The sequence below is a fragment of the Danio aesculapii genome, chromosome 15, assembly GCF_903798145.1.
Source record: "Danio aesculapii chromosome 15, fDanAes4.1, whole genome shotgun sequence".
Lineage (NCBI taxonomy): Eukaryota > Metazoa > Chordata > Actinopteri > Cypriniformes > Danionidae > Danio > Danio aesculapii.
The window spans coordinates 13,623,621-13,647,024 of record NC_079449.1 but is presented as its reverse complement, the minus strand read 5'-3'; the positions used below and the strand labels follow the sequence as shown (position 1 = coordinate 13,647,024).

The 23,404-nt window shown below is 34.4% G+C and overlaps 1 protein-coding gene across 1 annotated transcript in view; it reads left to right on the top strand.

Moving 5' to 3' along the window:
- megf6 (multiple EGF like domains 6) overlaps positions 1–23,404 on the top strand; it is a 107,183-nt gene that overhangs the window by 60,317 nt on the left and 23,462 nt on the right. Inside the window, exons 16-22 of the mRNA XM_056473699.1 lie at positions 491–619; positions 1,659–1,793; positions 2,358–2,492; positions 6,775–6,906; positions 8,014–8,142; positions 16,914–17,042; positions 22,122–22,250. Of these exons, the coding sequence (XP_056329674.1) occupies positions 491–619; positions 1,659–1,793; positions 2,358–2,492; positions 6,775–6,906; positions 8,014–8,142; positions 16,914–17,042; positions 22,122–22,250 (918 nt within the window). The remainder of the gene's footprint in view (positions 1–490; positions 620–1,658; positions 1,794–2,357; positions 2,493–6,774; positions 6,907–8,013; positions 8,143–16,913; positions 17,043–22,121; positions 22,251–23,404) is intronic.

The following is a 23,404-nucleotide window of genomic DNA, read 5'->3' as shown; positions in this document are numbered from 1 at the left end:
TAATAATACAGTTGAAGTCAGAATTATTAGCCCCCTGTTTATTTTTTCCCCAATTTCTGTTTAACGGAGAGATTTTTTTAAATGCATTTCTAAACATAATATTTTTAATAACTCATTTCTAATAAGACTTTCTCCAGAAGGAAAAATATTATCAGACATACTGTGAAAATCTCCTTGCTCTGTTAAACATCTTTTGGGAAATATTTAAAAAAGAAAAAAAATCTTCAACTTCAACTGCATATCAAAAACAAGGCAATTGTGTAATCAGGATGTTAAAATAAACAAAAAAACTCACCTTTAAAAGATTACAACTTTTAAGCAATAGTCATGGCACAATTATCAAATCCCAGCCGGGTCTGTCACGTTTTTGGGTCCTTGAAACATTTCCGTGCTATTTGCATGTGTTGTGATCTTTTGGTTATGTGATGTAATTCCAATCCAGAGGAACGCTGTTGAATTTCACTGATATCATGTGATGTGATGCCATCAGGTTGTCCGCAGGGTTTCTATGGGCGACTGTGTCGGAGGAGGTGCAACTGCCCCAATAATGGACACTGCCATCGTCTGTATGGAGGCTGTCTGTGCACACCAGGACTCTACGGCAAATTCTGCCATCTGCGTAAGTGTTTCTTATGCTAATACCCGATTTACATCTGGTATTAAATGACCCTTCACTTGTTTCAAACCTGTTTTGAGTTTCTTCTGTTGAACACAGAGGAAGATATTTTGAGGAAAGCTGGAAACATGTAACCATTGACTTCCACAGTATATTTGTTCTGCCATTTTATGTGTGTGTGTGCATGTGTTCACATACTGATTATCCAAATGAACCAAACTCTGACATGAAATGAACTCACACCAAAAGTGAAACCCCCGTAAAATGATTTAAGCTTCTGCAGTTGATCAAAAAACATTTGCTCAGATTGCTTTTGTAGCTTCTTTGTGTCTAAAAAGTAACACGTGGTGCTCAGGAATGTCTTTTTAAAGCACTCCCTCAGCCATATTGCTGTCAAATATAACCATTGTAATCATAAACTGTAACAAAATATACTATAAACTTGCTACTGTAAACAGAAGCTTGCAAGGCTTGTTTCACCTCTGAGCTCTTCTGATTGGTCCACTGCTTTGGAAATGACATTGATGAGTGATGAAGCATGTAAAAGTTAACAGTGCATCTTAAAAACATGGCGCTCATGTGGGAGGTACATGCAAAAAATGTCAAATGTAAGCGTAACTGTCACACCTTCATCAAGCGCATAGAAAAACATAGAAAAACATTAGAAAAATAGTGTGTTGGAATGGAAAAACGAGTGTTTGTTTGAATGGCTTCTTATTTGTTTATTAACATCATTAACCCACACAAAAAACAAGGTATTAATTCTTCATTGTGTTCTACCAAAACTGAATCAAAATCATTAATGGCATCCATATCCTTTTCTTTTGCTTCATTTTCCACTCACACTTAAGCTGTGTAACACTGGATTTTTCATTTAATACTATTCGCTAATTGCATTTTGCACTTCTGGCATGAGGAAATAAGAAAGATCTCAATGAAATCCCAAAACAAGAGGTCACAGGTGACACATTTGAATGTAGCTTAACTCACTATAAACTATAATATTTTGCTGATATATTAACATATTGTTTCTCCACCTCAGCATGTCCCAAATGGAGCCATGGTGCGGGTTGCTCAGAGGAGTGTGAATGTGTGCAGGAAAACTCTCTCTCTTGTGACCCCCAAAAGGGCACCTGTTCGTGTAAACCTGGTTATCATGGGGACCGCTGCCAGACAGGTGCGTGATACGGTGATGGAGGAATCTGAAACAGTTATATAAGAAAGATAGACGTATAGTCGAAGACAAAATAAAAAGCCTCCTGTGAAATTTATATTCATTTTTAAATATTTTGCAAAATGCTGTTTAAAATTGAAAGTTCACTAACAAAGGAAAGTTTACTCACTGTTTACTCTCCCACAACACGTGTTTCTTTCTTCTGTTGAACACTATTAAAGAGATTTTGAAGAGAGCTGAAAACCTGTAACCACTGACTTCTATAGAAGGAAAAACAAACAGTATGGAAGTCAATGGTTACAGGTTTCCAGCATTCTTCAAACTATCTTCTTTTGTGTTCAACTGAAGAAACTCAAATGGGTTTGGAACAAGTAGAGGAAGAGTAAATGATGACAGAATTTTCCGACAGAACGGTCTCTTTAACTAAGACTTTCTCCAGAAATATAATATAATAGGAAATACTGTGAAAAATGTACTTGCTCTGTTAAAAAATACTGGAAAAGATTTTAAGCTATTAGAGTTAATAGTTTTGTCTTCAACTGTATATCATGTTGTGTTTTTGTATAGATTGTGATGAAGGATACTTTGGTGTTGACTGCCGTGGGGTGTGTAACTGCTCTGATGGGGAGCCTTGTGACTCTAAAAGTGGAGAGTGCCAGAGGACGTGCCCAGCTGGATATCATGGAGAGAAATGCCAGAGGGGTAAGCACAACTATTGTATACAATTCGGTTTGAATTGAATTATGGATTTGGATATAATTGTGAGGTACTAAAAAAAAATCCCACTCCAACTGAACAGTCTACAGAACAAACCATCGATATATAATAACTTGCCTGATTACCCTAACCTGCCTAGTTAACCTAATTAACCTAGTTAAGCCTTTTAATGTCACTTTAAGCTGTATAGAAGTGTCTTGAAAAATATCTAGGCAAATATTATTTACTGTCAAATGGCAAGATAAAATAAATTCGTTATAAAAAACTATTATGTTTAAATATTATGGGGGGGGGGGGGGGTGAACAGAGAGTCTCAAAATTCAGGGGGGCTAATCATTCTGACTTCAACTGTATATGTATATATATATATATATATATATATATATATATATATATATATTAACATTTGTCTTAACAGCTATTATTATTTTATTTTATTTCAGCTTAGTCTTTTGTCATTATCATTGAGACTATTTTCTCAGTATAGACATATTTTGCCAGAGAACGAGAGAAAGAGAAAAAGACATGAACCACAATTTTTTGTTTTGAAAATGAGGTGAAACAAATTATATGTACTGAAAACGAGGTGACGGGTTATAGACGAGTGAACAGAAACACTAAACACTGTCCAGTCTGAATTTAATCAATATCTCTTCTTCATTCTTCTCCATTACAAAAACTTTAAACCGCTTTCCCTCAACCTCACTCCAATTACCCAGAATCTCCTCTGAGAACGGGATAAAAGTGCCTGTTTTAGCATGAAGAACAAACCGGGATCTGTTTAAGCCATTAAGACAAAAAACTTGCATACAAGTGATCAAGAGAGACTTATAACCAAAACAGACTCTTCAAATATGCATTAAAATATATAATTTATATATTTTATATAATATATTATGTATGCATAAAAAAAAAAAAAAAAAAAAAAAAAAAAAAAAAATATATATATATATATATATATATATATATATATATATATATATATATACTGTATGTATATATATATGTGTATATATATGTGTATATATAAATATATATGTGTATATATATGTGTATATATAAATATATATATATATATATATATATATATATATATATATATATATATATATATGGTTTACTATCATGAATATTAGCATATTAGAATGACCTCTCCTAAATTGATATGACAGCAAAGACTTTAGTAATAATGATGAAAATTCACCTTTGCATAGCTGAATTTTTTTTAAATATTCAAGAAATACATAAACAAATATAAATAAGTAAATAAATAAATAAATAAAATATAAAGAAATATATAAATAATATATCAATATAAATAAAATGTAAATAAATATAAATAAACAAAGGTGACACGGTGGCGCAGTAGGTAGTGCCGTCGCCTCACAGCAAGAAGGTCACTGGTTCGAGCCTCAGCTGGGTCAGTTGGCATTTCTGTGTGGAGTTTGCATGTTCTCCCTGCGTTCTCGTGGGTTTCCTCCGGGTGCTCCTGCTTCCCCCATGATCCAAAGAAATGTGTTACAGGTGAATTGGGTAGGCTAAATTGTGTGTATGGATGTTTCTCAGAGATAGGTTGCAGCATCCGCTGTGTAAAAAATGTGCTGGATAAGGTTTTGCAATGCAGAAAATATTCATATCTGTCCTACTCATGTATATTTCTGTATATTACTCTCAATTCTGGACAATAATGGCTTTACATCGCCCTCTAGTGACTGTCAGATATCAGTACACAAAACTGCCTAAACACCACAGTTATTTTAACAGTTCAATAATGTCTCCATCAGAAATCATCCGGGAGTGAACAATCACTCATCAGAAAATATATCTGATCACTTTAAAGAAGCAAATGCACTAAACACTCACAAATGAATGACAGCTGTAGGTGTTTCAACAGTTTTATACTCAGTAGCTTCAATTGTAATGGTATAAATGTTTTATGTAGCTGGATTTATGCTGAATGCCACGAAAATGTGTGTGTATGTTTTATAAATAGTGTTTCCTTCTGTTCGCCGAAGAGAAATCTGAATGGATTTTGGACAGTGAGTTGGATTTTAATGCATATTTGAAGAGTCTGTTTTGGTTATAAGTCTCTCTTGATCACTTGTATGCAAGTTTTTTTGTCTTAATGGCTTAAACAGATCCCGGTTTATTCTTCATGTTAAAACAGGCACTTTTATCCCGTTCTCAGAGGAGATTCTGGGTAATTGGAGTGAGGTTGAGGGAAAGCGGTTTAAAGTTTTTGTAATGGAGAAGAATGAAGAAGAGATATTGATTAAATTCAGACTGGACAGTGTTTAGTGTTTCTGTTCACTCGTCTATAACCCGTCACCTCGTTTTCACTACATATAATTTGTTTCACCTCATTTTCAAAACAAAAAATTGTGGTTTATGACTTTTTCTCTTTCTCTCGTTCTCTGGCAAAATATGTCTATACTGAGAAAATAGTCTCAATGATAATGACAAAAGACAAAGCAGAAATAAAATAAAATAATAATAGCTGTTAAGACACATTTTAACAATACAATATTTGATATTTGCATTAAATGTGCATGAAAATACAGTTTAATAAGTTTGCCTTCAACTGTATAATATTTATGTATTTTCTTTTATTAAAATATTTCTGGAAAAAATGTGTAGAAATGTTTCTTAAATCATCATATTAGCATATTAGAATGACCTCTGTGGAATTGATATGACAGCAAAGACTTTAGTAGTAATGATGAAAATTCAACTTTGCATCGCTGGAATTTTAGAAAATATTAAATAAATAATATATAAATACATATAAATAAAAGAGTAAGACATAAATAAATATATATATATATATATATATATATATATATATATATATATATATATATATATATATATATATATATACACACACACATATACATATATATATAAATAAATATAAATAAACAAAAAATAAACAATAAATAAATAAATAATACATAAAATTTAAATACATATAAATAAATAATATATGAATAAATATAAATAAATAATATATATAACAATAAAACAATTATTACTGTATTTTTGACGGTTTGACTATTTTTGATGGTTTAATATCATCAATATTGTAACAAAATCTTAATACTACTACTAATAGTAAAATTAATTCGACACGACATCAATAAGCACTTAAAATAAAATACATTAATAAGACATTAATAAGTGCTCAAATAATTTCTACTATTTTACTTTTGAATTGTTGTATGAGTTACATGAATGTTCAAGATCCTATATGTAGTTTGTGAGCCTTAAAAATAAAATAAATTAATCAATAAAAAAATGATTAATACACATTCAGTACATGTAGCAAAAAAATAAATCATAAAAATGACATTTAACACATTAATAAATATATATGGAGGATGAAACCAGCAAAAACAATAAATAAACAAATAAATAAATACGTGTTTCTAAATGAGTAAATAAATCTATAGATTCCTGCATAAATAAAACAATAAATAAATATGCAAATAAATAAATAAACGTATATAAAAATCCACAAATTCCTGCATAAATAATTATAATAAATAATTAATAGTGCGGACAGGTAAATAATTAAATAAATTATACGAATGTTGGGGGAATAAGAAAATGAACTGAAAGTTTATCCCCCACCCTGTCAATGTCTGTCTGTCAACCATCAGAAGTCAAAAAAATAATAATAAGTATCGGATGCAAAATATTTCTAACGATCAACCAATGTTGGCATAAAGACCGCCTTTTGATGATTGACAGAAACCCTCTCATGTTGACCTGAGGAAAATTAAATACGCAACTACGTTCAAGAATGATTAAACTTTTAAATTTTACTTTTACATTGATGTAACTGTTTACCTGCCATGCACTATTAATTATTATTATATTTATTTATGCAGGAATTTGTGGATTTTTATATGCATTTATTTATTTATTTATTTATGTATGCAGGATTTGGATTTATTTACTCATCTATTTATATATTTGCATAATTATTTATTTCTTGTTTTTGCAGGTTTCATCCTCTATAAATATAAACGTTTGTAATGCATTCTTAAATCTTACTTTTTTTTTGATGTGGTGTTTGAATAAATTAATTAATAAATAGTCAGAAAAGAAGGTGTGAGGCATAAAGTAAAATAAAAATTTGTAGACATTCAGTATCTTTTATAATTTTATAAAAGTATACTTTTATAAACACAAGTGTGTGTTTCTCAAATGTCAAACATGTCTGTTTTGTTATATGAATTCACATTATTAATACCAATTTCAGTGTGTGAGGCAGGTTTTTGGGGCGCAGGCTGTGCCAGTGTGTGCCAGTGCGCCAGTAATGCAGTGAGCTGTGAGTCCAGCAGTGGGCGCTGTGTGTGTGAGTCTGGATACACTGGACAACACTGTGACAAGAGTAAGTCTGTTCGCTTTGCTTCGCATTCACTTTCTTTCTGATTAATTCAGTGACTTTGTTTTTACTGATACACTTTGATACATTTTACATAGTACAAAATGCAACATTTCAAAAACAAACGATGTTAATGATGATAATTCAGTGACAAATGCTGCCACCTTGTGCTAATATAATACAACTACACTGAAAAAAGTGTTGCATGCAAAACTGATGCAAACAATTTATGTGTTGAATTTAAACAAACAAATTAAATTGAGCAATGTTCAACTTAATTTGCTTGTTTAAATTCAACCCAAATAAATTGTTTACAACCACTTAACATAAAAAAAATTAGTAAATCCAAGGAATCATCTTTGAATCATTTTTTTCAGTGTACAGGTAGAACTGACTAATCATAATACCACAGTAATATATAATAAAATGTTTTTAAAAACATAATTTTGAAATATAACTGCCGCACACATTAATAATGAGTGTGTGTCATCAGTAACTTAAAAAAACAACAATACAATGTACTATAATTTGATAAAATGTCATTTTAGTGTTATTCATATGCCAAAATAGAGCTTAATATTTTTAATGTGATATGTTTTTTGTATTCAGAAGTACAGTTTTAGTAATATTTGACTTTTTGAAATTCTGATTTAGCTTGAATTTATATAAATTAAAATGCAATTTTAGTGAGTTTTGTACATACTGTAGTAGTTTTTCAGTACATGTACAGTATATATAGTTGTAACAAATATTTTAATCCCAGTTTATTTGTAAATAAAATGTTTTGTGGCACCTGTCAATCTATTCAGTGGATGGGGAAAAGCACACTCCTACATCACGTTGTGGTGGGCTTCAAAATCACTGGAATTTGGGTTATTTTAACATAAGGAATTAAAAAAAAAAAAGACACTTAATGGGTTTATATCACTCCATTATGACTGTGGACACACTATACTTACGCACCGTTCTGTCCAAACAGCTTACAAAAGTTGATTCGCATTATAGGTGCCCTTTAAACAATGTTTCCTATTAGCTTAGATAATATATGCTACATTTGCACTTATTTTTATAAAGCCAAACTAAATCTGCCTTTCCCATGATGCTTTGTTTCAGAATGTCCTGAAGGCCTGTATGGAGCAGACTGTAAACAAGTGTGTGAGTGTGAGAACGGAGCAGAATGTGACCATGTCAGTGGAGCTTGTACCTGTACTGCCGGCTGGGTGGGATCTCACTGTGAAAAGAGTGAGTTACAAACAAATGCATCCCAATCCTTTTAGAATAGAGCTAATTTTTTTGTCCAGCTCTATTTAATTGCATATCATTTCTCAACTCTGTACCTCCTCCAAAAGCAGTGTTTTTGGAGCCCTAATGCACCGGGGCCTCTTCTTCAGCAGGGAAACAGGAAGCCTCAATCAGTCTGAGAAGCAAACCCACCCATCATGCACTCCGAGTGTGTGTCTGTATGGAAAGTGGAATGTTTTTGATTCCCGTTTGCTCATTGAAACGCTCACTCATCACGCAGTCAAGCGGCTATTTGTTTTGAATGTTTAGTGTGTCGTAATGACAGAGGCAGGAAAGGAAATTGTATGTTTCAAAGAAATATGTTGTTAATATGAGCTAAAGCAGGTAAGAAACTTTTGTCCTTGATGACCTGAGAGTCGTATCTGCCTTCTACTGGTTAATCTGAGCCACTGACAAAACACACACACACACAGAGAGACACACCCTGCTGGATCCATGACAGCATCCTCTGCTTAATGAGACAGCCACATCCAGCTGCTGCACTTTATGAGCAAACCACAATGCACAGACATACACACAATGCCAAACATAGACGCCGAGTCCTATCTTAGCTAAAAAAAAAAAAAAAAAAAAAGACACCACATGTAAAACACACACACTATATGCACAGACAGGCAAACTGTCACGCACTTTAACAAGTTTCATGCATGTAATTCTTGAATCTGTTTTCATTGCTTATATAGAATGCCAATGAGTTTATGGTCAAACTGCAAATCAAGGTTTATTTGCATAGCGCTTTTACATTATTATCATCATCCCAAAGCAGCTTTACATAGGATGCACTTTATAACATTCGAAAAAGAATTGTGTGTATTTAAGTACAGTCTTGAAGGTTGCCTCAATTTATGCGTTCATGGCTGAAAATGCTCAATGAAAATGGTTGCACACGAAAGTATTGAACACGTCGCTATTTTTCTCAGAAAACATATTTCTAAAGGTGCTGTTGATTTGAAATTTTCACCAGATGTTGATAGCAACCGAAGAAATCCACATATGCAAAGAAAACAAATCTAATTAGTTTGCAAATTATGTTATGTTTAATAGAATGAAATGAAGAGAAAAAGATTAGAACACATGAAGAAAGGGAGGTGTGGAAAGGGAGTGAAGGCCCAGACAGCAGCTGATATCTCTCAGTAGTTCTTCAGCAACCCTCTGCCCTTTGGCACTGTAAATTAATTTTAGCTGCTTCAGTCCATCTACATTAGCAGAATGAAGAAACCAGTGTGGACATTTCAGCAAGACAATAATCCGAAACACTGCCAAGGAAACTCTCAAATGCTTTCAGACAAAGAAAATCAAGCCGTAGAATGGCCCGGCCAATCACCTGACTTGAACCCAATAGAAAATACAAAAAAAAAATCTGATTTGATAGACGAGACCCGCAGAACCATCAAGATTTTTACACTCTGTTGAAGTGAAAAAAATCAGACCGGAGCAATTTATGCTCCTTCATTCTCCATATGAGAGGCGTCTTTAAGCTGCCATCATTAAAAAGCCTATTATATATAGCATTAAATACATTTCAGTAGTTTTGTTTCTCCTTGTGTCATTTCATTGTTATTATACATTACTCATTTTTCAGATTTCTTTGTTTTATTTTTATGTTTGTATTGTTTGGGTTTTTCCCAAAATTTAGTTCAATTCCATGTCAACAGCTCCTTTAGAAATATTATTCCCAGGAAAAACGTAACATGTTCAATACTTATTTTCCCCACTGTATGTTGTAGCCTCCAAAATTACTGTATATGCCGATTCAGAGTTAAAAAAATCCACATGAGGTGGTTTTTAATTAGCAAATAATATAAACATTAAAAACATTTGCTGAGGAGCGTTCGCTGTAATGCTGTGTTCACAGCAGACATGTCTTCTGCAAATAAATCGTGCTCTTCGCGTGTAAATAGACGTGTGAACATTGAGTTTACTCACTTCATTCATGCGTCAAATTCACTTTATTCGAGCATCAAATTCCCTTTACAATAGATGTTGATTCGCATCATGGGCAGGGCATCTGTCTGCCTGGTGACTCTAGATTTGTTGCTAAATGGCTAATTTAGCCAGTGGATTTTATTGAGAGAGTAAAGGCTGATTTATACTTCTGCGTCAAGCACACACATATGTTCTGGCACAGCCTTTGCATGGTCGCATAGCCCTTGCCATGGCTGACGCCAACGCGTACCTCTCAAAAAAAGTATTTACATGTCACAACGATGCATATTGCAAGCTCTGTGATTGGTCGGCTTGATAGCTGTGACGAGTGTGGGCTGTGCTGAGAGCCATGAGCCTGATATAGTGTGAAGTGTCGAGTCCTGTGAAATAGCTCCAGATGTAAACATTTGTTTTGTGTTCACCTTATGATTAAAGTTGTTGCACATCCACCTGTTCCCGCCTCTGAATAAGCGAGTTTTTTAGCCTTCAGTAAAAAAACAAAACATCCGTGAAGAAACTCGACCCAGAGGAACATAAAAACCTACTGCCAGCTAGCATTTCTGAAGTGTTATCGCAGAGCAGAAGTATAAAAAGTGGCCAGAAGTATAAATGCTTGACTACGCACAAGACAGGCGCCGTGGGTCACTGCGATCAATCGACTCAGAAGTATAAATCAGCTTTAACTGTGCTTTATGTGCTTTAGGAAGGCTGAAAAACAGAGTAGATTCGTTTGGCGTCATGTCTGAGTGCACTAGATCCTTTCAGAGGTACACCCAGCTCTGTGAGTTTAAGAGGATTTCCCCTCAGGACACCAACTGCAGACGCTATGTCATAATCACACCCCAACAAGAGCAAGCTCCTGATTGGTTAAAGTGGAACGAATGTTCGCTACGGTTTAGATTTTTCAACTCAAGTACTCATTTCATGCAGTCTCATTCGCGTGATATCTATTCGGGCCTTTGCATTGACTTAACATGTAAATCACTCATGCTTGATGCTTCATCTGCGTCTGGTGTGAATGCACCATTAGGCTGGATCGTCAAGCATGCTTGCTTCTGTTTGTGTCCTTATTCTGGCAACCTGCATCAAGTCATCGGAGGAGGGGTCATGCGAAAAAAAACCCCTCTCCAATATTTAGAATTTGGACTGCAACATCTAGTTCAACTACTACAAACAGCACACAACACCAGCATTTTACAACTACTCTGTATGCTCTTTTCCTCATCCATGGTAATTTGCTTTGACACGATCTCATCTCATTTTCGTCCGCTTTTCCGGGGCCGGGTCGTAGGGGCGGCATCTTAGTAGAGAACCCCCGACTTCCCTCTCCCCAGACACTTCCTCCAGCTCCTCCGGGGGATCCAGAGGTGTTCCCAGGCCAGCTAAGAGACATAGTCCCTCCAGCGTGTCCTGGGTCATCCCCGAGGCCTCCTGCCGGTGAGACATGCCTGGAACACCTCCCTAGGTAGGCATCCAGGAGGCATCCGAAACAGATGCCCGAGCCACCTCAGCTGACTTCTACTCTAAGCTCCTCCCGGGTGACAGAGCTCCTCACCCTATCTATAAGGGTGCGCCCTTCCACCTGCCACCCTGCGAAGCAAACTTCTTTCAGCTGCTTGTATCCGAGATCTTGTCCTTTCAGTCATGACCCAAAGCTCATGACCATAGGTGAGAGTAGGGACGTAGATTGTCCGGTAAATCAAGAGCTTTGCCTTTCAGCTCAGCTCCTTCTTTACCACAACGGACCAATACATCGACCGCACTACTGCTGATTGACACAATCTACATGCTAAAAAGCACAATAGAAATAAAGAAGACTATCCATTTCATGTATTTCAGGGAGCAGCTAACGATGATTCATACAATAAGCAAAGATGACAGAACTCATATTTTAAACAACGTAAAAAAAAAGATATAGTCCAAAATCAAGCGAAAAGGAGCAAACCAGGACCATTAGAGCTCCATCTCCATCTGTATCAACTCCACCACCATCGATTTAGACACAGAGAAGCAGATTGTTTTGGTTTATAGTAGACTTTTACATCCGCGGATTTCATCTTTAATAAATCAGCCTCCGACTAGAGACATCAGGCCTCCACAGGACCACAGTTCCGCCCGTCCGTTTTGGGACGTTTTCAACTCGGTAGTTCAGCCAGAAATTCAACTCATGTTCCATAGGCTCACAGACACACGCGCAGCAGGTTTTTAGCGAGCTCTTGAATGCTATCATCGGTTTCCATCTCTCAAAGCCTCAGCCGTGAAACACATTTTACCGGCTGCAGTCCGGTCATAAGCATCCGCTGCCGTTACACACTCACGCACACACGCTTTACAAGATCTTATCAGGCTGATGGAGTACTGTACCGATCTCCTATGATCTGTGCGTCTGTGTGCCATATGCGCTGGGATTGTATGGATGTCTGTCTACACTTGCGTTCATACTGAGAGACTCCGATTTCATTTGCTTGTGTGTGTGTCTGTATGTGTGTGTGAAGGAATGAAAGGCAGTAGCCGTGTAAGTGGAGTTGGTACAAAGTGTACTATATGTTCTTATACAATGTGCTGACTAAGTTTGCGACATCTGTAGACAGAAGCACATAAATTTGCATCTACATTTCAATGAAATAGACTTTGACATGGTTAATCCGATCAGTGTGAGACAGTCAATGCTTAGCCTAGACCACAATAAAAGCTCTGAAGTGTTGCGTTACTGCTGTATATCTACATTTCAAAGGTTTTACAGATCAATTCTACAGATTTTTAGATGAAGTAATTTTGTATGAAGATGAGGTGAACAAAGTAGTTTAATATTATTTTATATTAGTAAGTTAAAAAAGTTTCATTAAGAAATGTCACATGATAGAAATGGAACCTATCGTATTCATTCTCATTCATAAGCAATTCAGATTAGTAAATGAGCATTTGTTTCAGTTTTGTTCAGTTCAGCTCGATCCATTCAGTTTTTCCATTTCATTCCTTTCAGTTTAGTTTCTGTTGCCTGTTTTGTTTCGCGTTTTGCTTAATTCAGGTTAATTTTCATTCTATTTGTCGTTTTGTTTCGTTTCTTGTTTCATTCTGTTTCTTGTTTCATCCCGTTTCTCGTTTAGTTCTGTTTCTTGTTTCATTTAGTTTTGTTTATTTCAGGTTAGTCTTTGTTCCATTTCTTGTTTTATTCAGTGTCTCGTTTTGTTTAGTTCCATTTCATTCAGGTTAGTTTTCATTATGTTTCTCGTTTCATTTAGTTTTCTTCTGTTTTTTGTTTTGTTTCATTTTGTTTCTCTTTTCATCCCGTTTCTTGTTTCGTGTCATTTCTCATTTTGTTTTGTTCTATTTCTCATTTTGTTTCATTTGGTTTAGGTTAGTTTTCCTTCTGTTTCTTGTTTTGTTCCATTTCTCGTTCCATTCCATTTTGTTCAGGTTAGTTTTCATTCTGTTTCTCATTTTGTTTAGTTTCATGTTTTGTTTATCATTTTGTTTCATTCTGTTTCTTATTTCATCACGTTTCTGGTTTTGTTCTGTTTCTAGTTTTGTTTTGTTCAGTTTCTTTCAGGTTAGTTTCCTTTCCATTCCTTTTAGGTTAGTTTTTGTTCCATTTCTCGTTTTGTTATGTTTCTCGTTTTGTTTAGTTTCATTTCGTTAAGGTTAGTTTTCACTCTATTTCTCATTTCATTTCGTTCCATTTCTTGTTTCGTTTCTCATTTGTTTCATTCTGTTTCATCCCATTTCTCGATTCTTTCTATGTTAGTTTTCGTTCAGTTTCTCGTTTTGTTCTGTTTTTAGTTCCATTCCATTTTGTTCAGGTTAGTTTTTGTTCTGTTTTTCTTTTCACTCCATTTCTCATCCTATTCCTTGTTTCATTTCTTTTAGGTAATTTTTCGTTCCATTTCTCATTTTGTTCTGTTTCTCATTTCCTTACATTTCACTTTTCGTTCTGTTTCTCGTTTCTTTTTCGTTATGTTCCGTTTCATTCAATCTCGATTAAGACTGTAGTAATTTCAGCCAGGTCCACTAAACTTTGTATACTTTCACTGGAGTAAATTTTATTTTATTTTTTATTTCTATTTATTTTATTTTAGTTAGGGGAAAAAGTGGAGAGAAAACCCAGTTTCATTAGAAATATGTCACATTAAAGAAATGCCTTGCTAATGTATTTTATTAACTCTTATTCATGATTAATGAGCTTTAAGTTCATTTATTTTAGTTGATCCTGAACAGTGGGTGGCACGGTGGCTCAGTGGTTAGCATTGTCATCTCACACTAGTCTCATCTCACACTAAGTCACTAGTTTGAGTGCCTGGGTCAGTTGGCATTTCTGTGTGGAGTTTGCATGTTCTCCCCGTGTTCGCGTGGGTTTCCTCCGGGTGCTCTGGTTCCCCCTACAGTCCAAAGACATGCGCTATAGGTGAATTGTGTAAGCTAAATTGTCAATAGTGTGTGTGTGTGTGTGTGAATGAGCATGTATGGGTGTTACCCAGTACTGGGTTGCGGCTGGAAGGGCATCCACTGCGAAAAAAACATATGCTGGAATAGTTCATTCCGCTGTGGCGATCTCTGAAATAGAATCTAAGCTGAAGGAGAATGAATATTCTGACAAAGAACATTTTAATTTTATTCAGTTTTAAGTGAAGTTTGAGGTAAAAAACAAAAAAAAAAAAGCAGTTATTTTATTTTATTGACCAACAGCACTGCTTCATTACAGCATTAACAGCCCTTTTAGCCAGGTGCACAAAATGTTTTAATAAGAGTTTGACACGAAGTGTGAGGTGAAAAAAACCTGAGTTTGAAGTGTAAAAGTGTCAGCTCAGGGAATATTTGCACAGGCGCTATATTTCTCTACCCAGACAGTGAACCTGTGAGCCTCAGCAGGTGTTCAGGTTTTCCTAGAAATGTCTGTCTGTCCGTCTTCCTCACACACACATGGACTTTGTTGTGGTGAGGATGTGCCACACATGTGGCGAATGAGATCACGCAATTACTGCTGATGAGAGCAATCCACATGCTCAGCATTCGCTAGGAAATGAGACATGAAAAGAGAGATGAGCAGGATGGAGAGATGAAGGTAATCGTGTCCTAAGGCTTTGAAGTATGGCGATATATATATCGTATGGGCAAAATAAAGTTTATCATTTCATGTTATGCTCTATCATTTATTTTGTGGAATCAAAGTATACTTTTTAACGAGAAACAAAACGGAACAAAACAATATGAAACGAGAAACATAATGAAAACTATCCTGAATGAAATGGAACTAAACAAGACGTGAAACAGAACGAAACAAGAAATGGAACAAAAACTAACCTGAAAGGAATGGATTGGAAAGTAACCTGAAAAAACAGAACGAAACCAGAAATGTAATGAAATGAGAAACAGAATGAAACTAAATGAGAAAACAAAACAGGAAACAAAACAAACGAGAAACAGAATGAAACTAACCTGAACAAAATGGAATGGAACCTAAACGAAACAAAACAAAATGAGAAATGACACAAAATGAGAAACAGGATGAAAGGAAAACAAAATGGAACAAAACAAGAAACAGAACGAGATGAAATGAGAAACAGAAGTATTTTTTATTATAGTGGTACTTTTTATGGTATTACAAAATACACACACCATTACGAGGATGCAAACAGAAACATGAATAACAGCATTGTGAGAAAGGTGCAATCTTGAAAGTACAATATTTCCCTTTTTATTTAGCATTTCTTGCTATTATTTATTTTGATGTTGGGCCTGTAATTATTATGATTAGTATTAATATTCATGTATATATTTCTACATTGTTAATCAAACATTGCCCAGAAGTTCTAAACATAGTGAGAAATATGGATTAAAGTACATATTTTCTACTTTAAAATGTAAAAAAGAAAGACCGCGGTGTCCGCGGAGTCTTAAAATGTTTTCAATTTAAAAAAAATAATAAAAAATTGTGGCTGCAAAAAGACTCTTCTTATAGGTCTTAAATTATTTTAAACAGGTCTTAATTTTCCTATGTGCATATAAAGCTATCCAATCGGGCTGACACCCATCCAATCACCAACAATCCGTCTCAATAAAACTTCAATAAAAGTTATTTGTTAACTTTATTTACTAATATGGTTGAATTATCTTCCTTACAATAACATTAGTCTCTATTTCAGAGGTTGCCACAGCGAAATGAACCGACAACTATTCCATGTTTTTTCGCAGCGGGTGCCCTTCCAGCTGCAACCCAGTACTGGGAAACACCCAGACTCTCTCACATTGACACGCACACTCATAAATTCCAGCCAATTTAGTTTATTCAATTCACCTATAGCGCATGATTTTGGACTGCGGGGGAAACTGGAGCACCCGGAGGAAACGCACACGAACACGGGGAGAACATGCAAACTCCACACAGAAATGCCAACTGACCCAGCCAAGACTTGAACCAGTGACCTTCTTGCTGTGAGGCGACAGTGCTAACCACTGAACCACCATGCCACCCTAAAATGGTCTTAAAAATCTTAAACTTGACTTGATGAAACCTGCAGAAACCCTGAAATAGTCTTTTAAACGTAATCAAGATACATTAAATATTGACTGAATTCACAGAAACTGTTATGTATATACATCGTTATCACAGGATAGAAGATGACGTATATATTATGATATGAGATTTCTGTGATATTGCTCAGTCCTAATGTTTCCTCGCGGATGCTAGTAAAACAGTAACCTAATTATACTGGGATCAGGATCTGTGCGCTTGTCTTTGAGATGATGTACCGTTTCTCATTATGACTCAGATCTGCTCTCCTCTGTAGGATGTCCCGTTGGGTTTTACGGGCAGGACTGTGTGCAGATGTGCCAGTGCAGGAACGAGGCCCAGTGTCACCACATCACAGGCGCCTGCCGCTGTACCCCCGGCTGGGCACCGCCACACTGCATTCTGGGTAAGCAGCCCACATCATTAAAACAGGGTGTGATTGGAGGCTCATCTCCGGCTGTATGCCGCATCCTCACACAGAAATAATAAAACAGCCTTTCAGACGAGATCAACTGAACACTGGCCTCTTAATGAGTGATTGAACCTACTTACCTAGAGGGCCTTAAAAGGGCAGTACACCTAAAACTGTAAATTTACTCATCATTTACTTTTACTTTTCTGTTTTACACAAAACAAACTGATTTTGTGAAGAATGTTGGAAACCAGTTATCATTCCCTGCAGCAGTTAGAGGGGAAATATTATAGAAGTCAATATTTTTAGACAAATTCAAACATTCTTCAAAATATCTTTTATTGTGTTCAACAAAACAAGTAGAGGTTAAGTTAATGATGAGAGAATAAAATGTTTGGATAAACTATCCCTTTAAGATGGCTTAAGTAATGACAAGTAATCTGCTTGTTAAGTTGACGTATGGAATACTGTTTCCGGGTCCGAGTCACTACTCATTTGAATTGAGAAAATGTTCGTTTATGACCACTTTTTAGTCATATCACACATTAAAGTGAATGAAATTGTTTTAAAGTGCGAGCGTTTGTGTGTGCATGTGTATATGTGTATAAATGGTGCATTCGAGTCATGTGGAAAAACATTTATTTTGATGGTCCATTTGAGTATTAGTAGACTGTCTGCTTAATATCTGCTGATACTGCTCCTTCAACAGACATTTGACTCACTACAAAAAAATCTTTTAAGTACATGTCAACTTACACTAACCCTAACCTAACAGTCTACTTATAATCTAATAAGAATTAGTTGGCATGAAGATGTTATATAGCTTAAATTCAACAAACGGACCTTCAAAATAAAGTGTGACTAAACTTTCTTTAAGCAGTGAAACGTTTCTTTGTTAAACAGTTAAAACAGTTAAGCAGGGTTCTTATAATTCTCTGGAATTGAAACTAAAATATTTTTATAACATATTTTTTTGCTATAATTGCCAAGGAAAATTCAAATTTTAATTTAGTTTATCTTAAATAAAAAAAATAACTAAAATAACCAAAATAAAAAGTAAAATAAATTTAAAAAGTGACCAGCCATAGTGTTGTTCTCGTTAATAAGAATAAATAATTGAAATCTTTACTACAACTTTAAAATCAATTCATACAAAAACAACAAAGATTAAACAAACAAACAAAAAAATAATTAAAATAAATAAAACAAAATTATATTAAAATACACTGGTTAAACTGGGTAAAATACACAGTTAAACAGGGTTCATATAATTCTGAAAGGGAAACTAAAATAATTTTAAAAAATAATAATTTTTGCTATAACTGCCAAGGAAATTGTTCTAATTTTAATTTAGTTTAACTTAAAAATAAAAGTAATAAAATAACTAAAACACAAAGTAAAATAAATTAAAAAGTAACCAGTTATTGTGTTTTTTCCACTAATAATAATAAACAATTAAAAACTTTACTTTAAACATAATTAATATGAAAACAAAAAGGATTAAACAAATTTAAAAAACTATAAAAATAAAAAATACATAGTTAAACAGGCTTCTTATAATTCTCTGTAACAAACTAAAATAATTTTTTATAACATAATTTTTGCTATAATTGCCAAGGAAACTGTTCTAATTTTAATTTAGTTTAACTTAAAAATTAAATAAAAATAATAAAATAACTAAAACAAAGTAAAATACATTTTTTAAAAGTGCCATAGCCATAGTAATTCTTTTTCACTAATAAAAAAAAAAATATTTTAATTTAAATGAATAAAACAAAATTATATTAAAATACACTGGTCAGAAAAAAGAAATACAGCATCTGTATTTACAGCAATACAGTCATGGTGATTTATTTATTGTTTATTTATATGTTTATTTGAAGTGGACCAAAACCTTTTTATCAAAGTTGTCCTAAAACTATTGCCCAACACCCATTCCTATCTTAGGACAATTTTGAAAAACATTTTGGATCCACTTTAAATGTTGAATACTGAATATAGAGAATTTATAATTACTCAATTAATTAAAATTACATTATGCGCATTCTTTATTCATCAATTTGGAGAAGTAGATTTAAGGAAATCATGCATAACTGTTATACTAGAACCCAAAATTATAATACAAATTTGACATTACAATTATTCAATCATTCATTTTACCACAGTGCAATGAACCGCCAACTGTTTCAACATATGTATTAGGCAGCGGATGCTCTTCCAGCTTATTTACACACACATACATTACAGCCAATTTTGTTTACCTATATCACCTATAGCACATATCTTTGGACTGTAAAGTACCCGAAGGAAACCTATGCGAACATGGGGAGAACATGCAAACTCCAGACAGAAATGCTAACTGGTCAGCCGGGACTCGAACCAGTAATCTTCTTGCTGTGCAACCCACTGAGCCACCGTGCCGCCACATTACAATTACTTCTTTCCAAATTGTAAATATCAACTTCTCAGCAGGACTTGAACGCACTAAAAAAAGAGAGAAATGCCAACAGAAAAGTTAAACGCATCTCCATAGGAGGCTTTAAACAACCTGGCATCTGTGTGTGTTTGTGTGTTTACAGTGAAAGGATGCTGTTCTGTTTTGTGCATCTGTCCGTATTTTATTAGACTGAGATGCTTTTTAAAGAGAGTTCTGCGGCACATTGGTTTAGTAGCATCCATCTTCTCATGCGATCTCCCGTCAGTAGTTTAATAGATCGTGAGCCCAATAAAGATTTATCTCTCGTTCGGCTTCACTCTCCCTCTCTTTTTAATGAAGTGAGGTTTGCGTTAAAGATCCCTCTCTTTAGAACTTTGATTTTTACATCTGACTTTCCCATGACGTGCTTTTCAGTGCAATCTCGACTGGGATGAAAAACTTTTCTGGAGTCGAGTGATGTTATTAGTCAGTTTTGTGGTCGGTGATCATTTTAAATCGTTGTTTAGATTTGCGTCTACTCTTTTGTCGTTTCGTTTTGCAGTCGCATGATCTCCTGCCATTTGTGTCTACACCAAACGAATGCGGTCAGACTATTTAGACAAATCACTTACAGGCATCATATAAAGTGTGTAAAGATGCTTTAAAAAAAATCTATTTGTATTTTGTGTGGCGACACGGTGGCTCAGTGGTTAGCACTGTCGCCTTACAGCAAGAAGGTCACTGGTTTGAGCCTGGGCTGCGTCAGTTGGCATTTCTGTGTGCAATTTGTATGTTCTCCCCATGTTGGTGTGGGTTTCCTCCAGGTGCTCCGATTTCCTCCCACAGTCCAAAGACCTGCACTGTAGATGAATTTAATAAACTATATTGGCCATAGTGTATGAATGAGTGTGTATGTACAGTTGAAGTTAGAATTATTAGCCTCCCTGTTTATTTTTTTCCCAAATTTCTGTTTAATGGAGAGATTTTTACAACACCTTTCTAAACAGAATAGTTTTAATAACTCTTTTCTAATAACTGATTTATCTTTACCATAATGACAGTAAATAATATTTGACTTTATATTTTTTAAGACGCTTCTATACAGCTTAAAGTGACATTTAAAGGCTTAACTAGGTTAATTAGGTTAACTAGGCAGGTTAGGGTAATTAGACAAGTTATTGTATAATGATGGTTTGTTCTGTTGACAGTCGGAAAAAAAATAGCATAAAGGGGCTAATAAATTTGACCTTAAAATGGTTCCTAAAAAATTCAAAACTGCTTTTATTCTAGCCGAAATAAAGCAAATAAGACTTTCCCAGAAGAAAAATTATTATCAGACATACTGTGAAAATTTCCTTGCTCTGTTAAACATCATTTGGGAAATATTTAAAAAAAGAAAAGGAATTCAAAGGGGGGTTAATAATTCTGACTTTAACTGTATACTGTATGTAATATGTTTTATGTAATCTTAGGTTGTAATACACTGTTCATACTTAAATTTGAGCAAAAATTGATAATAACAACAATCATTTTGACAAGATTATATACTTTTACTACCATTCAAAAGTTTGAGGTGACTAAAATTAAAATGTAAAACTTTTATGGAACAAGGACAAATTCAATTGATCAAAAGCAATTGTGAAAAAGTGTAGTCACAAATAAACTATTTTCTTTTGAACTTTCTATTCATAAATCCTGAATAAATTGTATCGCATTTTCACAATACAAATATTAAGCAGCAGCACATCTGTTTTCAACATTGCTAATAATATTATATCAAACCAGCGTATTATCAAATCATCAATTTAAAATGATTTCTGATGGATCATGTGACACAAGACTGGAGTAATAATGCTGAAAATTGTGCTGTTTCATCACTGTAATAAATTATTTTTTAAAACATATTAAAATACATTTACAGTTATTTTAAACTGAAGAACAAACTTACATTATTTAACAAAATTACAGATCATACTGTATATTCAGCCTTGCTGATCATATGTGACTTCTTTAATAATCATTAAACAGTATTACCAACTTCAAACTTTGAATATAGGCTATAGTCTATATAAGAGATAGGTTGGCCCAAAACTAGGTTGGCTCATTATAACCTTTGATTTGGCCCTCCATCCCATCTGAGAATAGAGGGAGAATGATTGGGAATTTTGGGGGGAATGCCTTTAACAGAGATCGTCATTTCTAATCTAACACAACCTTATGTTTGTTTAATGGTTGAGCTACAAAATAGCAAACTGAAATTAAATGATTCAATTTAATGTTGTGAATCAATCAGATTTAAATTAAATTAAATACAGTCACTCAACGGATAGAGGACTTCGCAGAAGACATCAGCAAGCGAATCAAAGAAAAGTGTATTTCTTAGTGTTATGAATGGGATTGTTCATGTTTTGTTGTTGTACGTTTTTTATAAAATGTACAAAAATGTATAATTTAAATGTATAATAATACAATTAATTAATACAATTTTTAATACAATTAAAGTTTATATATATATACATACATACATATATATATACACACACACACACATATATATATATATATATATTTATTATTTGTATTTTTTTTAAATGTTTTTTTTTATATAAAAAAATATGATAAAAATTATTTAAAACAACTTTTTTGTTTTGTTCTAGCTTGTCCAGCAGGTACATTTGGTCTGAACTGCAGTCAGTCATGTGACTGTCACAATGGAGGGTCATGTGACCCGGTGAGCGGCCAATGCACATGTGCACCTGGGTGGACAGGAGACAACTGCCAACAGAGTGAGTACAACACAAACTCAAACCTAAAACACTTAGATCAAAACAAAAATCTAAAGTGGGAAATGGAAATCGTGTTCGTCTTATCTAGTATGTGGTGTACTTAAGTAAAATTGCTTCTTGAATTGGGATGTTTTATTTTCATCAAATCCATTGGGAATTGATTGGATGGTTGGATCAGTGTGGTCTGCTATTGGTCAATCTCATGTGAACTGACAATATCTGTGAATGTAACAGTCAATATCAAGCTGATATATTATGCACAACGACAAGCCAATAGACTTGGATGTTAATGTTCGCAGAATAATTTACAGCGGCCTCTGGTGGATTTACAAGAAATTACATGTAAGAGAAAACGTGACCTAGTAACAAATTTGAGATTGTCAAAAATGTAAATGGCGCCCTCTAGTGGCTTTGTGAAAGCCAAAACTGCAAGACAATGTAGTCCAGGGTACATATTTTTCGGTTCTCAAAAATGTAGTCCTGGACACATATTCCCAATGAGCCTGGGTTGCACAATGTTACTCAAAGTTCACATGATATTGGTTAGGATTGTGAATGTAAACAATTAGAAAATTGCATGTGTATCAGCATATTAAATCCATGAATCAGCATCTTGGACATGGCAACAAATCCACTTACATTAAAGTCTGTATGAACTGGAAGCTGAAACAGTTTTTTTTTTTCATTTTGTATTGTGACAGAGTTCCTAGAGAAACAGAATATTAAATGAAACGGGGGGGGGGGGGGGGGGGGGGGGGGGGTTGCAAGCTGATTGAATGTAGTAAAATAGGCATTTCATTCAGAACGATCGGGAAAAGGGTTTTGAGAAAATTATTACAGCTGGCATTTCTGTGTGGAGTTTGCATGTTCTTCCCGTGTTGGCGTAAGTTTCCTTTGGGTGCTCCAGTTTACCTCACAGTCCAAACACATGTGCTATAGGTGAACTGATGAACTAAATTGGCTGTAGTGTAAGTGTGTGTGTGTGAACGGTACAGTTGGCGGTTCATTTCTTTGTGCCGACCTCTGAAATAGAGACTAAGCTGAAGGAAAATTAATGAATGAATATAAATTTGATTAGATTGAAACTCTATCAACAATTGTAAAAACACAAAACATATGTTTTATAAAATGATCTGTTGTGTGTTGTCTTAGAC